This window comes from Myxocyprinus asiaticus, chromosome 2, assembly GCF_019703515.2.
Source record: "Myxocyprinus asiaticus isolate MX2 ecotype Aquarium Trade chromosome 2, UBuf_Myxa_2, whole genome shotgun sequence".
NCBI lineage: Eukaryota > Metazoa > Chordata > Actinopteri > Cypriniformes > Catostomidae > Myxocyprinus > Myxocyprinus asiaticus.
Window position 1 is genome coordinate 19017746 of NC_059345.1, and position 16965 is coordinate 19034710.

The following is a 16965-nucleotide window of genomic DNA, read 5'->3' on the forward strand; positions in this document are numbered from 1 at the left end:
ATATATATATATATATATATATATATATATATTATACAGTAAATATAGTTGAAGTCAGATGTTTACATACATCTTAGCCAAATACATATAAACTATGTTTTTCACAATTCCTCACATTAAATCATAGAAAACTTTCCCTGTCTTAGGTCAGTTAGGATCACTACTTTATTTTAAGAATGCGAAATGTCAGAATAATAGTAGAGAGAATTATTTATTTCAGCTTTTATTCCTTTCATCACATTTCATCACATTCACAGTGGGTCAGAAGATTGCATACGCTTTGTTAGTATTTTGTAGCATTGCCTGTAAATTGTTTAACTTGGGACTTTTGGGTAGCCTTCCACAAGCTTCTCACAATAAATTGATGGAATTTTGGTCCAGTCCTCCAGACTGAACTGGTGTAACTGAGTCAGGTTTGTAGGCCTCCTTGCTCGCACAGGCTTTTTCAGTTTTGCCCACACATCTTCTATCGGACTGAGGTCAGGGCTTTGTGATGGCCACTCCAATACCTAGGCTTTGTTGTCTTTAAGCCATTTTGCCATAACTTTGGAGGTATGCTTCGGGTCATTGTCCATTTGGAAGCATTTTGCAACCGAGCTTTAACTTCTTGACTGATGTCTTGAGATGTTGCTTCAACATATCCACATAATTTTCCTATCTATTTTGTGAAGTGCACCAGTCCCTCCTGCGCAAAGCACCCCCACAACATGATGCTGCCACCCCCATGCTTCACGGTTGGGATGGTGTTCTTTGGCTTGCAAGCCTCACCCTTTTTCCTCCAAACATAATGATGGTCATTATAGCCAAGCAGTTCAATATTTGTTTCATCAGACCAGAGGACATTTCTCCAAAAAGTAAGATCTTTGTCCCCATATGCACTTGCAAACTGTAATCTGGCTTTTTAATGATGGTTTTGGAGCAGTGGCTTCTTCCTTACTTAGCAGCCTTTCAGGTTATGTTGATATAGGACTCGTTTTACTGTGGATATAGATACTTGTCTACCTGTTTCCTCCAGCATCTTCACAAGGTCTTTTGCTGTTGTTCTGGGATTGATTTGCACTTTTCACACCAAACTACGTTCATCTCTAGGAGACAGAATGCATCTCCTTCCTGAGCGGTATGATGGCTTCGTAGTCCCATGGGGTTTATACTTGCGTACTATTGTTTGTACAGATGAACGTGGTACCTTCAGGCGTTTGGAAATTGCTTCCAAGGATGAAGGAGGTCCACACATTTTTTTTCTGAGGTCTTGGCTGATTTATTTTGATTTTTCCATGATGTCAAGCAAAGAGGAACTGAGTTTGAAGGTAGGCCTTAAAATACATCCACAGGTACACCTCCAATTGACTCCAATTAGCCTTATCAGAAGCTAATTGGCTAATTGCCTAAAGGCTTGACATCATTTTCTGGAATTTTCCAAGCTGCTTAAAGACACAGTTAACTTAGTGTATGTAAACTTCTGACCCACTGGAATTGTGATATAGTCAATTAAAAGTGAAACAATCTGTCTGTAAACAATTGTTGGAAAAATTACTTGTGTCATGCACAAAGTAGATAAGGACTTGCCAAAACTATAGTTTACTAAAATGAAATCTGTGAAGTGGTTAAAAAATTAGTGTTAATGACTTCAACCTAAGTGTGTTTGACTCCTGCTACTATCTATCTATCTATCTATCTATCTATTGATAGATACGTAGATAGACAGATAGTAGCAGGAGTCAGACATAATGTTTATTTACATTTAAACTCCTTTCTTTTCAGCTTTAACAGTTAACACACATCATGTGAAGGTGCACCAATTCATCAAACAACTCCAACATCTAAAATTAGTGCTTGATAAAAGATATAATGCAGGTTTAGGACCCCAGAATTAGAGCACAAACTCAAAATAGAGTGTGCCAGAAAAGACTTAATCCAAGTTCAGCACGGCACGCAGGCAAATTATACACACAAAGGAGGAGCTTACCTGCAGTCAACAGGATGTTGAGAGCAGTAGGATGCCACGCTAGGATGCCCACTCGTTTACTGTGGCCCTCGAGAGTCACAACAGCTTCAGACATGGGTGTTGTAAGACCACCATCAGAAATTTGCCAAATCTATTCATGCAAAAATACAATGCAAATCTCTTTCAAATATAAAAGTTAATGATTTATAACCTAAAAGCTTCTCTATGAGAAAGAGAGGAACGTTCTAATTCTAAACATAATGACAGCTCTCAATTGAATTGTAACAAGTTTGTGATGGGGGTGCAAGGAGGAAGCGGGAGTCGGCAAGTTCCAACACAGAAAGGTATTTATTTTTCAACAAAACAAAACTTCGTCCTATTCATATGCACACAAGTCTCTGTGGGCACGTGGTAGCTCTCTCTCTCTCCTCACTGGCATCTGGCTCGCTCTTTAATCCATCTCCAACTCTCACTGCAATGACAAACAGCTGTCAGAGACAATCACTGACAGGTGATGATCCTTATCGTTCTCATCTCCTGATCTCGCTATCCATTCACAAGCCGGCACTAAACCATGCCCCCACTTCCACATACCCCCATCGCCTGACCCAGGCCGGGGAGTCATCCGGCCTGCGCCCCCAGTCTGTGGACCAAGGAGTAGTAATACAAAGACTTTATCTCCCTGTGTAAACTCCCGTAGCCGAGCTCCCGTTATACAGCTGGGACTGACGTTCTTGAGCCTGTAGCAAATTCTACTGTGATAGTGGCCCCAATGTGTGGAGTTTTGCTCTCAGGTCAAGAATGCATTGAATTTCATTTTTACTGTTTGAAGGTCCCTCCTCCCACTTTTCCCATACAACATCTAAGACACCGCGAGGCTTACGCCCATACAGTAATTCAAATGGGGAGAACCCCATGGAGGCTTGTGGGACCTCTTGAACTGCGAATAACAGGGGTTCAAGCCACTTACCCAATTCCGAGCATCTTCGTTCACAAACTTACGAATCATGTTTTTCAAGGTTTGATTAAACAGCTCGACCAAGCCATCCATTTGTCGGTGGTACTTGTCCGAATCGATTTAATACCCAATAATTCATACAGCTTGCGTAGTGTACATGACATGAAATTAATGCCTTTATCAGCGAGGCTTTCCTTCAGAATCCCCACTCGGGAGACGATTCTGAAGAGGCACTGCTTCAGGATATCATGTTGCGTAGTCCACCATAACCAACACAAAGCAATGTCTGCGTGCCATCTGCTCTAATGGCCCGATGAGGTCAATACCAATTCTTTCGAAGGGGACCTCGATTAAAGGAGGCAGTTGCAAAGGCACTATTGGGGTGGCCGGCTGCACATCACCTGCAAACAACCCGTGAATGCCCGGCCAATAGAAATGGGCCATAAGACGGTTTAGTGTTTTTTCTTGCCCTAAGTGACCCGCCTTCGGACTATGATGAGCCGTCTGGAACAGCATTTCCCGATGGCACTTCGGTATCAACAACTGTGTTGCATCTTCTTTTGTCTGAGCGTCCTCTATCACTCAATACAACTGATCATTTATAATGGAAAAGTATGGATATGAGAGTGCAACAAATGGCTGAAGATGCTGACCATCGACTACTTTCACTTGGTCAAAGGCGTGCCTGAGGGTTTCGTCTCGCATCTGCTCCAGAGAGAAATCCCCTGCAGGGAATCTTCTAAGGGCTGGGAAGCTGGTAATTCCACCTCCCTAACATCATCCTGCCATGGATCTGATGTAGACTGCCCGGGCACCACAAACCACACACAGAGACGCTTTGTTACAGGACCCATCCACACAAATTTCCCTCAATAATCGCCATCACGACACAATGTTTTTGTCCATCTTAACCAGTGGAACATGGGCTGGGATGGTTGCAGGGTCCGGGGTCACAGCTGCAGGCCCCTCCTGGGGTAGCAAGCTCCAGAGCACCTACCGGTCCTCCGCTTGGGCCTGGAGGAGCGCGATGAACTGCTGCTCCTGTTCGGTGCCCAGCTCGAGGAGGGCCTGATGCTGCGACTAGTGGATGCTGGCGAGGGTCTTAAACATTTCCTCCAGATGGCAGTGTTCTTCCTCCTTCAATCCCACGTTTCGGCACCAGTGTAACAAGTTCATGATGAGGGTGCAAGGAGGAAGCGGGAGTTGGTGAGCACATTCAATTCACCAACAATTACAATAGGCGCCATCTACTGTATACTGTATCTATCTATCTATCTGTCTGTCCATCTATCTATCTATCAGTCACATTACCGTAAATTAAGCCTTATGATAATGACCAGCGAACGATACATTATTCAGCTTATTACATGGCTACTTACCAAATAAATCAATAAATGAACAAGAAATATTGATTTGTATTTAAATTATTTGATTAAGTGAGAAAAATAGACCATGGAGTGATACAAGAGACATGAAAATGCATAGTACAGTATGAAAGTGGTTGCCTGGGACAACAATCAATGACTTTAGCAGTCATTTTACCAAAAATATTTGCCCGCAAAATTTCCAATTGTCAAAGTGGTGGCATTTTGGTCAACACAAGTGCCCTCACATCAGAGTGATCACACTGTGAATTCGTCATCAGGAGGTCGAAAGTTCTTCTGCTGGAATCGGTCTGGGCTTACTGAAATTTCAAGCACTGCCCCAGCGGACAAAGCTGAAAGTGCTGTTGAGGTGAAATGTCCACGAGTTGACGCCAAAAGCGAGTTGTAAATTATGTAATATAGTCAACATGAATGCATATTTTATTAGCCATACTCCCTAGCTCAAACCCCAACCCTAAACCTAACTGACAGTAGAGTATAAATTAAATTTTAGAGTGAAATTGCAAGCTCTGAATCACGCTCACAATTGTTTCTGTGGATGTGATTACTTTGGTTTCCACAGGACCAGAACCCAGAGATTGCTCGCAGGAAATGCTATTAGTAGTGCCACAGGGTAAGGTGAATTTTTATTGATGCAAAAATGTCTGATGGGAATGGTGCTTGTCAGTAATTCGAAAGAATGGGGTCGATTTCCACCCAAAAAAAAAAAAAAAAAAAACAACAAAAAAAATGGCTAAAACAGTAAATTAATGTTTGGTTGTACTGAATGATACAAACCTTCACAGTGCAGTCTTCGGAGGCACTGGCAATAACATTGTCATCATGTGGACACCACTGCACATCCAGCACTGGAGCGGCATGACCGCACACAGTCGGGGTATTCTGGTCCACTCTACCGCTCTAGTATTAAAAGTCATAAAAGCATTGTGAGTTAAACATATACATTTTTAAAAAGGAGAAAAACTAAACTCCTCACTCACGCTGATTTTCACAAGAATAGACAGTAATGACATATTTTCATCTAATATATCAATACTTGTTTACTGAAATGCCCAGATGGAAAATGCTGAATTTTTTTTATTTTTTGCATTGTTTGTGCTAATTTTAGGGGGAAATCTAAATAATTTTGAATGGAAGGGGTTTAAACATGGTAAAATGTGTTTAAATGAGCTGGGAGTACCACATTCTAATTGGTAGCTAAAAGCAAAATCAAAGTGGCCAAAATATTTAACAAATTCACAAGCAAGGAACTACTGTAAATATCTAAAAAACAACAACAGTACATCCAAATTGACAGAGTCATGAAACTGGAAAGAAATTGCTATGAACTACAAACACTATTGTATACTGCAGATATGCCAACCTTGGTGAGTGGTAACACAAGAAAGGCTCCACCGCCTCCAGCCTCAATGATGACAGCGATAAATTTCGGATTGGCAGCACACAACGGCCCGTCCCATGTCACCCGTGATACTCTGATATCATCAAGGCAATGCTCAGCCTTCCATGCCTGGGCAAATACATGCCGGAACTTACTCTGTCTGACAACACCCCTCCTGAAGGACATGACTGTAGTGGGAAAAGTTTAAATATGTACACTTAAGAAGCATGTTCATTAAAGAATCAACTGATCAATCAAATATTGTCTTTACATAGATTAAAGCAACCCAAATTACAATAATCAGTAATAACATAGACATTGTGACAAAGTAATAATGGTCATAATTTTTGTAATAGTATTAATGACAGTAATATCAATGTTGATAACATTCAACAATAACACAGAAACAAAGACAGCGTGCCTAGGTTAAACATAACCTGTAAAAGTAAGAATATCATATCTAAAGGTAAACATGAAACGGCATCCAAAACCCATTTTCGTCCATAATCTGATGTATTTCCAAGTGAAACAACGAACAGTAAAAGTGATAGGTGACTTCAGCCGATAAGGATAGTAGTTTCAGAGGTGACAAACACTTTTTTCCTTTGGAATAAGTTAACGTGCTGATGAAACACAATCACAATAATACCAGGAATTTGAATAAAGACAGTAAATTAAAAAGGGTTTAAAATGCCTACAGGTTAAAATTAGTGGTTGACAATATAGGTTTTTCAATGGCCGATGTCTACTGATATCTAGAGAGCAGGGTAGTTAATGGCCGATATAATGCCAATATATACATAATCATATTTAATGACAGCAAATGAGAAATTACTGAAATGCAATGAAAACGTCTTGGTTCCAACTATAACCTTGGTTTCCTAAAAGGAGGGAACAAGATGCCGCATCAGTAGCTGACACTTTGTGAACTATGCCCCTTTTGTCATCGCGAGCATATAAGCTGGGCACTGCACCATTTCATCAGGATTTTTAAAATTAAGGGAGGAGCAATCTCTCAATCCCTTAACAGCAAGAAACCAGTAGTGCGGGAAGCTACGCAGCATCTCGATTCCACCTTTCAGGAGAAGAGAGAGAAAACACTAAGGTCAAAGACCTGCACATATTTCAACAATGACACTAGCCAACAAGGTAGTGAAACACTGACATGTCAACCCTCTTTTGCTGCCAAAATGTGGGTAGAGAGAGAGGAAACATCCAAGTTATTAAACTAGGCAAAGCTTTTAGGGGAAGCTTAGCCTGCTGCCAGATAAAATTCTTCTAGAGACACTCCTTCTGCCCAAGCCCAGGAGGAAGCCATGCTCCTTGTGGAAAGGGCCTTAACACCCATGGGGTACTGTATGCCTTGTGAATTGTAAGGGAGCGCAATGGCATCAACAACCTATGGAGAAAGTCTTTGCTTGGAGATGGCAAAACCTTTTGAGTGGCCTCCAAAGCAGACAAAGAGCTCATCTTCCAGCCTAATTCAAGTCGTATAAACAATATACATGCGCAATGCCATCAAAGGAAAAATCATGTGCAGCTTCTAAGCCTCACCCGACTCAAACAGAGGAGGCGACAACCTGAGCCTTTAGGGGCCAAAACTTTGCGCACATTACCCCTGGGTTTGAGGACAGCCTTCCACATGCCTGGTATGAACTCTAAGCAAGAGTCTTTGACCGACAAGGCTTGATGGTCCCTAACACATTTGACTGAAGCCAAAGCAAGTAGCAGCACAGTCTTCAAAGAGAGTATGCATAAGCTTACTGTGTATATTGCTCAAACGGGGAACTCATAAGCGTATTTAATAACAGTGGCAAGTCCCAGATCATGACGGTAGCGGGGCGAAAGGACCTCAGCCATCTAGCTCCTCACAAAAACTTACAGACCAAAGGGTGTTTGCCCACTGACAAACCACCCAGAGGGTTGTGTCCCGACGCTATGGCAGCGACACATACTTTAAGCGTGGAGTCCAGCATCCAAATGCTCTTGCAAAAAGTGGAGCACTGCCTGCACAGGGCAACATGCTGACTACTCGTCTTAGGAGGAAAACCAGACAAAATTCAAGGCATCGAGTCACCTCGTGGGAAGGTTTCTAGCCTGTATTTTTGTGTCAAGCACTGGCTGCAACAACCACTGAGTGTCAGATCAGCCCAGTTCAGGGGACAGAAACAAAGTCTCCATAGCTCTAACTAGGGATGCCAGATCAAACCTCAAGCTTGGAGAGCAGATCCTTCCTCATGGGATTTTCCCGCATGAGAGCATCCAACAGCTTTACCAGCTCCGGAAACCAAGGGTAGTTGGGCCACTCCAGTGCAACCAAAAATGCTGTTTCCTTGTCTTCCCGAACCTTGGTGTAGCAAGCAGGAAAGGAGGGAATGTACATTTTTGCTTCGCTGGCCATTTGTAAGCTAAGTTGTTGAAGCCCAATGGAGCTTGAGTCATGGAGTAACAAAGGCAACAATGCGTCGGTTCCAGAAAGGTAAACAGGTCCACCTCAGATTCCTTGAATACCTCCCAAATCCTCTGAACCATCTGAAGATATAGTCTCCATTCCCCCGGTCTGAATCTCTGACGTGGGGGCAAGTCTGCCTCTGTTCAGGTGACCGGGGTAGTGCTTCCCATGTATTGATCAAAGAAAAGACTTGCACCAGAGGAGAACTCGATGTGTTAGAGCCAACATCGAGCACAAACGCACTCCACCTTGGCGATATATATGTATCCCACAACCACAGTGCTGTCCATACGGACCAAAACATGAAAGTCTTGCACGTTTGCCCAAAAAGCTCTCAGAGCCCAGAGGACTACAAGCAGTTCTAGACGATTTATGTGTCATGTAATTTGCGGTCCAGTCCAGGTGCAGAAAGCTGGATGACCATCACACAGGGCACCCCAGCTCAATCTGGACGCGTCCGTCGTGACCACTTTGCAGCTGACCACAGAACAGCAGTGAAGGTAAAGCACACATCTGGATTTTCATGCAAGTGAGGAAGAAAAGAGGCACAAGTGACAGACTTTTCGACTGGGGGAAGCTTGGTATAACCTCTCTATGTGGTGCGATCAAGCAATGTGAAGGCCGGCACCGGAGACATGCACTCTCGCGGAGTAGGGAGAGCACCATGTCTTAACCAGCTCTTTGTGCAGCTTGGGCAAGAACGCACTAGGCAACAGAACTCAAATCCACGCCGACTGTGCAAAAACCATTCATCAAGCCGTGAACACACTGCCACATCAGGCATGGGCTAATCAAGTTTAAGTTAATCAAATGCCCAAATGAGAACCTCCATTAACTCAGCATCACAGGCCATTCTCCAAACAAGGGGATATACCAGTGGGCCCGTCAGCCGAGTGTGACCCAGTCTCACTGTCAGAGGCCTCCAGCTATTTCCGCCGAATGTGATCGCACCATGCACACCAACAGTAGGGCGCAGATCGTCGTTGTCAAACGGAATAGGCAAAGCTGCATAAAATGGTCAAGAGGAGAGACGCGAGGCCTAAGCCTGTGACAAATCATCCATGATATCTCTGGGCTCTTCATCCTGTCCTCCCTTACCTCCCTCATGCCGTCCCTCGGGAGCCGCAGAGGTCGGATATCGGGAGGAGATGGCCGGTGTCGGCTTTCAGAAAGAAAGCGAGCAGAGAGGAGTTGAAAGTGACTGACTTGAAAGGAAACTAAATTGAAAAAAATCACTAAAATGACTTGAAATTTTGAATTGTTTATTATCTATTGACAAGGCTGTCATTACATTTTGGAACTGACACAAAGTGGGCTAAAGGCTACGGTACTCTTCATTTTTCAATGTGTCAATACACCTTGCACACGTTCAAGCATTCTAGACTTCAAAGTAAACTCTATAGAGCGCAACAGTGCCCGGCCACTTTTTTAGCCATCTTGGTTCCAGAATTATTTTCCCCATCTATTTCATAAAATCCTTCATAAAACAGTCCTAAACCATGAACCAAACCAACCAGCTAAGGGGTGAATAACACCATTACAAACTTTGATTTGAAGCAGAGAAATATTTGAAAATTGGACAAAAAGGCAAAGATACAAGACTGTATACTTAACATCTTTCATGAAGTCAAAAACTACAATCCCATGAAGGATTGCGAATGATGTAATCGAATGAAAAACAATGGAAAATTATAAAACTATTCATTTAAAGTTGTTGAATCAAATTATAAAATATTCCGATATTTGCAAATATACAAGTAGTTTGAGAGTGTTGGGTGACCGACTGAAATGTGTCATTTACAGTACTGTACCTCATGAGGGTAGGTGCTGCATATAGTAGTTTATTTGGTAAGCTTAGTTGGTCACGATTCTCTGATTGGTGGAGCATTTTTCTTGAGGTTCTTCAGCAGGAATTACGCTATTAAAAACATTTTCTAAAAAATGAAGTTGAAATAACGCAGACAGATGGCTTCAACAGAAGCATATACCATAAATTAACAACCTCTCTCCTGCTGTCTATAAAGATTTATAAGTTATCGATAAAAATTAAAAATTAAACTAGACTGTTGACCGCGGGTCCCTGTGGACCCATTTAAAACATGCACACTACTGCTTTATGATACTATTTAGTATTGTACAGTCAACTCCAGACCAATGCGGACAGTGCTGATGACTAAATTTACATCACACACACTGTGCTCAAGACATAGTTGCATGCGGAAAACCAAAGCATACTTTAGGTCTGAACACGTCTGTTAATGAGCCAAGTGGACATGATTATCAAGCAATGCAGATAATCTCAAAATGCACAGCTAAATATTGGCCAATTACAAGCCCTGACCTAGTATATATTACTAAAAGGTACACTTAGTAATTGTTTGTTTATGTTGTGCTGGCAGTAGTTTTAGTTATACAGACATACTGTATGGATGCAGCATTATTAACGGGATTGTTCACCCCAAAATTCTCTCACCATTTATTCACCTTCATGCCATCCCAGCTGTGTATGACTTTCTTTCCTCAGCAGAACACAGATTAAGATTTTTAAATAATATTTTAGCTCTGTAGGTCCTCACAATGCAAGTGAATGGTGACCAGGCCTTTGTTGCTCCAAAAATCACATAAAGGAAACATAAAAGTAATCCACAAGACTACAGTGGTTAAATCTCTATCTTCAGAAGCAATATGATAGATGTGGTTGAGAAACAGATCAATATTTAATAATTATTTAATTATCCTTTTTTTACTCTAAATCTCCACTTTCATTTTCACTTTTACATCTGAAAGCCACATGTGGTGCCTGTTTAGCTTCACTTTCACATCTGAAAGTGAACGTGGAGATTTAGAGTAAAAAATGTAAATTGCACTATGTAAAAAACTGTTTCTCACCCACACCTATCATATCACTTCTGAATATGGATTTAACCACTGGAGTCTTATGGATTACTTTTATGCTTCCTTAATGTGATTTATGGAGCTACAAAGACATAATCACCATTCACTTGTATTGTAAGGACCTAAATAGCTGAAATATTTTTCTAAAAATCTTTGATTGTGTTCTGCTGAAGAAAGAAAGTTATACACATCTGGGATGGCATGAGGGTGAGTAAATAATGAGAGAATTTTTATTTTTGTGTGAACTATTCCTTTAATAAACAGTTATAGGTTTCCAATGCCATTTAAGAAATGAGCGATTCGCAGTCAGCCTTGATTAATTTATTCCGCAGTTGAAAGTGTCCAGTAAAACTGTTATGCCCCCATAATGCAGCAATTTGAAAAATATGAAAAGTACCATTCATTTCTTTAGGGGTAATTTTTTTAATGAGGAAAAAAAAAATAGATATGTACTTTTTATTATTCTGTTGGCACTCTTAAATCAGATAGGTTGAAGTATTGAGGTAAAAGTGAGAGCCCCTCTTGTTCAATGCAACTCTAGAAGCATCCGAGCTCTCACATGTCTGTGACTGTGCAGGGATGAACATTACACAGCAAGTCAAGTCAGAAACCACAACCCATCAACATTCAAGGTCCAATGTTCGGTTACCTTCCATTACACATTCATATTCTAACGAGACCTATTGACTGGGATATTTAAAGAAATACATGGATTTGGACAAACTTAAACCTCCCCCCCAAAATATTACAGCTTTTAATGTAAAGTAATAAAACGTCAATCAACTGATCTGTAGCAAACAGTAAACGCTGTAAACATCTCAATATTATTAGCTTACAACTTTGTTAATCCTAAACCTGTGACACAATGTGCGCTGTGGTCTAAGAGTACATCTTCTACTAGAATATTTCGTAAATGCAAATTAATTATATACACTTAATTTAATATAAATGAAATCTCACAGCCAATACATATTAAATGACACTTAAAATATACAATATACATAATAAAATAAAAAAATATGCAAATACATGTATATATTTAGGTAGGCAAAACACAGCAGTGTTTGCGACCACCGAGTAAAAAGAGCTATGTAATATTCATAAGCATTCGTATGAATGAAAATCTGTTAAAATGTATCAAGGGGCCGTGAGAGCATTAAAGCGGATGACGAAACGCGTTCTAAAATGTAACCGCAAACATGCACTAATTATGACATGATGACAAGTGGGCAGGTTACATTCATTCAGTTTACTGTACCTCTGTGTGTGGCTTTCCTTCCTTCCTTGTTTCTTTTCTTCCCTTTTCTCTCTCAGAAAACTACTAATATAAATCAAGTGATTCGGCATAAAAATTAAATTATCTATATCAATTAAACTAATCCTTGCAATTCGTTGTTTTCGCCGTGATATTCTGCATGGTTAGGTGGAATATTCAATTGCAGCACTGACGGAGAAACTAATCCACATTATCACGCAAAATAATAAAACGATTATATATATATATTTTTTTTTTATAAAGACACAAAAGATTATTGTACAAAAAATGTACTATAAAGAATAGAGGATACTTAAATAAACCGGGAAAGGCGTCGACAGTGGTGAAAGAAAAATGATGATGGGTGTTCAAATTCCTAAACGAATGTGCCTAGAATTAAAACCAGCGATGTGTGAAGCTCGCCATGGTAAGGAGTAAACAAAATGGCCGGTGATACATTGTTCTGGTGTAGTAAAAGTCCAGTCCTGTGCTCTTTGTGAATATTTTACATTTTATAATTAATCATTTAATTAGCTACTTCGTAGAATATGGTTCACTAAAATCAAGATCTAGGCCTACAACATGTTTTTGATTTGCAAAATGGTAAATTTACTCTGAGGAAAATGAATTAGTTGTGATCGCTGTTTTCACATTATGCTCAAAGAAGCATGAAAATAAACAATTTCCAAGGCGTCAATATGAATTTAAATACAGAGGAATACTTTTAATTGTAAAGCACTGCAAAGCAAACTGACAGCAGCACAAAATTAATTTGAATGTCCGTCTGACTAAACCTCAGGATTAAATTCAAAATAAAAGTCGAAATAAAATTCATAAATGGATCATTCCTGCCATTCGGTGACATTTCGGCTTTAAAACTTTGGAAATGAAAGATACTTTTATAAATATCTTTATGTTTCATAATTAAAGAGACATGTTAAAGATTTTATAAGTCGTGCCAGTTAAGCTAAATGACGTACAAATTACATGTTCGTACGGTTAAATGGGCAGGGTTAGGGCGAACATAGCAGGGTGGACATTCAGTGGATAAATTAGCCATTACATGGTCTGTGAATGATATTTAGCAAACATATTTGAAAACTTATATTGCTGATTTTTTTAATTACATACTTTTTTCTTATATCCTCCCATAACAGGGTGAACATGTTGTGCTTGACCACATGACTAATATCACAAAATAAAGGGAAACATACATAAAACAAACAAGTTACGCTCTTTAAATTACTCAAAATAATTTTACGAATGTTAATTGAACATAAAGGGGGTAAAAATAGAAATCTAACGATTTAGCACTTTGTCATAGATGTTTGACGTGCTGCTCCGGGGACACGAGGAAATGACACTAGTGCAATAATAACAAATAATTTCAATGATTTAAAATTCAACTCTTAGCCTCACAGCAGTGTGTAACATTATAAGTAATAGTATAATATTTATAAAATTACTCTTTGAGCTTTTATTCTTTTTAATCAAGCCTATTAAAATTGCAATCAGGTGAAATTAAACATTATAAATACCACAACTTGTACTGGGGGCTTAAATGGCTCCGAATTGTAGGAATGACCCAAATATGTGCAGGCATGAAGGGGACAAAGAATTAATTGCAAGCTTTTAAAAAGGATCACAACCCTTACAGAAAAACAACCATAGTTTCCACAAAAACACCATAGTTAAGACAATTATTGTTAATACTGCAAAAACATACATTAATATGGCATTTTCTTATTATTATTGTTCTTTATTACCACAGTTACAACCAGTTTTAATGTAGAAGCCTAGCAATAACTGTACTAACAATGGTAGTGTGATGGAAACAATGTTAGTTACCAAGGTCAATCTTTGGGAGTCACCACACCCCAGATACCTCTGTTCAACTGCCGAACAATGCCAAACCATGCAGTTCTAATTCCAGTATTTACATTAATTAGTACATACTATATGTAGGGTAGATTTAATAACCAGCTGTTAAAGCCACATCCACACACTGTTGTAACAAATGACAATGCTGAATTGCTTATATGCTCAAATGAACTGAATACAGCAAGATGATCATCAGGACCAAGGCATTATATTTTGTGAGATAAAAAGAGGTCACAGCAGTATCTGACCTTGTGGTAGCCTAACTTGTGGTAAAACTTGAAGTACTGTCAAACTAAATATGTTTAAAGCACTATTACATAATGAAGTATAAATGTTGTAAACAATGATAATGTCACTGACATTCTGTGAATACTCAACAGCCATTCACAATTTTTTTTATTGCAGGTAGTCTGCAATACTTCATAATACTATTCATGCAGTGGCTTTGCAAATTGCAAGTCTTTAAAGGGTAGCTTCCAGTAGCAAAATATACAACACATACATATTCAAAAATATTCCAGAATACCAACTGTACAATCTCTGGATTACAAATATCAAGCTCCAAAAGTCACAGTGAAGGATTAACTGCCCAGACTCTTTAGAAAACAGGGCATGCAGTGTTTTTCTCCCAAAGCTATTTGCACATATAAAATCTTAATTCCTTTTCCCTGGTTAGACAAAGGAGCTCAGCTCTGGTGCTCTCCAGTTAATCCATACCTGAAACACATGGTGTGCCCCTTAATATTCAAGAGGCCCAGAATACGTTGTGGATTATGCGACTAAGGCACTATGTAAATAATGCTGGTACTGTTCTTTCGGTCTGAGTTCATTTGGGGTTCATTGCAGATAGACAGGGGGTCCGTGGAAAATTCGTTGTGTATAGAAATGTACAAAAATGTCAAAAACTGGCAATATGATAAGGATGTATTTTTCCCATTCTTTTTCTCCATAGGCATTTAAAAATATTCTTTAATAAAGAGTTCTAAACCTGGAACTAAACCAACCAGCTCTCAGAATCACAATGTTAGATTCCAATAATAAAAAAAATTATTTGAAGATAAAATAATAATAATAATAATAATAAAAATAAAAATCATGAAAGGGGTCCTTGTTTCAGGAAGTCTGAGAAACCCTGAGTGTGGTGATGGCCTCACAGTCATTTTTAGCCCCACATTTTTACCACCATTTCAATGTATTTGAATAAAAGTTCAATTGGCCTTGACTTTGTATGTGATCACTTTGAATAAAAAGCACCTGCTAAGTGAAAAGTAACTTTCTTTTTAAATACCACTTTTTTTCTATAGTTTTCTATGCAAAAATATGGTATATACATCCACTTTTGGCTTAGCATTTTGGAAACAATGAGTATGAAAATCTTGATCTAGGGCCCAGACACCCCCCCTGCTGGAAAGTGAAGTTACAGAATAAATTCAAGGTTCTTCAAACATTGGGCCAAAAATACAAATTGATGTAGTTCAGAGTCTAAACGATCTGAGCTCTATGGATAGCTGGGCTATGGGAAGGGAGGAGCAAGGTAGTGGTGCTGGCAGGGAGCAGGATGTTATTGGGTTTTGACTTGGGCCGTAGCGTGCCATTACTACGCTCAAAATGAGTGGATAGTGCCTCAGATATCTGATGACTCGTTGTCTCGCTGCCGCCGTTTTCAAATCTGCCAGGCTCCGTTAAGCCTCTGCGAACAACTAAATCTTCATCTGTAGGGCTAACAGAATCTTCCTCTTCATTGGAAGGAGTCGGGTATTTAGACACTAAAGGTGAATGTTGCCCTCGGCTGCCTCCTCTGCTACTGCCTCCTGATTGTGGTCTCCCCTCTCCAAGGAAAATGGCACTGCCGTTCCGAGATCTGACAATTTCAGTGGTCTGGTCCATTGTATAGGAAGAGGGGTGGAGGGGAGGGAGGAGTTGGGTTTCCTGGAAAGGAAAATTACATTTATTACATACTGATTATATAATAATCTTTATTTAGCTTTGTAAATGTGCATTGATTTTAAAAGCATATACTGTGTCACGATTCAGCATGCTAGATGTATCATACATCAAACAGGCTGAAATACAAATATATATTTGTATTTTTTATTTTTTTTATTTTTTTGGGAGTAGTTGCATCAAATATTAAAGTAAAAAGCTAGGAGGGGCTTAATACACTGCAGGTATACAGCAGGTTCAATGGTACAAAGTGGTGTCTCAAGGATGACAAATTAGTGGTTTTTAAAGCAATCATGGCACAAATCCCATGTTCTTTAAAGTGAGAACTATTAGATATTTTAGATGAGCTATAATCTATTATAAATTGAATAGTAACACTTTACAATAATGTTGTATTTGTTAGTATTAGTTAACTACATTAATTAAAGGGATAGTTCAGCCAAAAATGAAAATTCTCTCATGCCATGACAGATGTGCATGACTTTCTTTCTTCTGCTGAACAAAAACAAAGATTTTTAGAAGTATATTTTAGCTCTGTAGGTCCTCACAATGCAAGTGTGTGGGTACCAAAATTGAGAAGCTCCAAAAGCACATAAAGGCAGCATAAAAGTAATCCATATGACTCCAGTGGTTAAATACATGTCTTCAGAAGTGATATGATAGGTGTGTGTGTGAGAAACAGATCAATATTTAAGTCCTTTTTTACTATAAATCTCCACTTTCACTTTCACATTCTTCTGTTGTTTTTGGCAATTCACATTCTGCACCTACTGGTCAGGGAGGAGAATTTATAGTAAAAAAGGACTTTTGATCTTTTTCTCACACACACCTATCATATTTCTTCTGAAGTCATTGATTTAACCACTGGA

At 39.4% G+C, this 16965-nt stretch overlaps 2 protein-coding genes across 3 annotated transcripts in view; both read right to left on the reverse strand.

Annotated features, from left to right (window-relative positions):
- coro1b (coronin, actin binding protein, 1B) overlaps positions 1-12670 on the reverse strand; it is a 30200-nt gene extending 17530 nt beyond the window's left edge. Inside the window, exons 1-4 of the mRNA XM_051650025.1 lie at positions 12275-12670; positions 5652-5857; positions 5066-5188; positions 1967-2096 (exon numbers count right to left, since the gene is read on the reverse strand). Coding sequence (XP_051505985.1) covers positions 1967-2096; positions 5066-5188; positions 5652-5855 — 457 coding nt within the window. The 5' untranslated portion in view covers positions 5856-5857; positions 12275-12670. The remainder of the gene's footprint in view (positions 1-1966; positions 2097-5065; positions 5189-5651; positions 5858-12274) is intronic.
- A 324-nt stretch (positions 12671-12994) lies between these two features.
- The window catches only part of LOC127413090 (nectin-4-like), a 28646-nt gene continuing 24675 nt past the window's right edge, over positions 12995-16965 (reverse strand). Inside the window, exon 11 of one of the 2 annotated variants that reach the window (XM_051649960.1) lies at positions 12995-16081. In XM_051649960.1, the coding sequence (XP_051505920.1) occupies positions 15635-16081 (447 nt within the window). In that variant the 3' untranslated portion in view covers positions 12995-15634. The remainder of the gene's footprint in view (positions 16082-16965) is intronic. The other variant, XM_051649951.1, reaches the window with a different exon arrangement.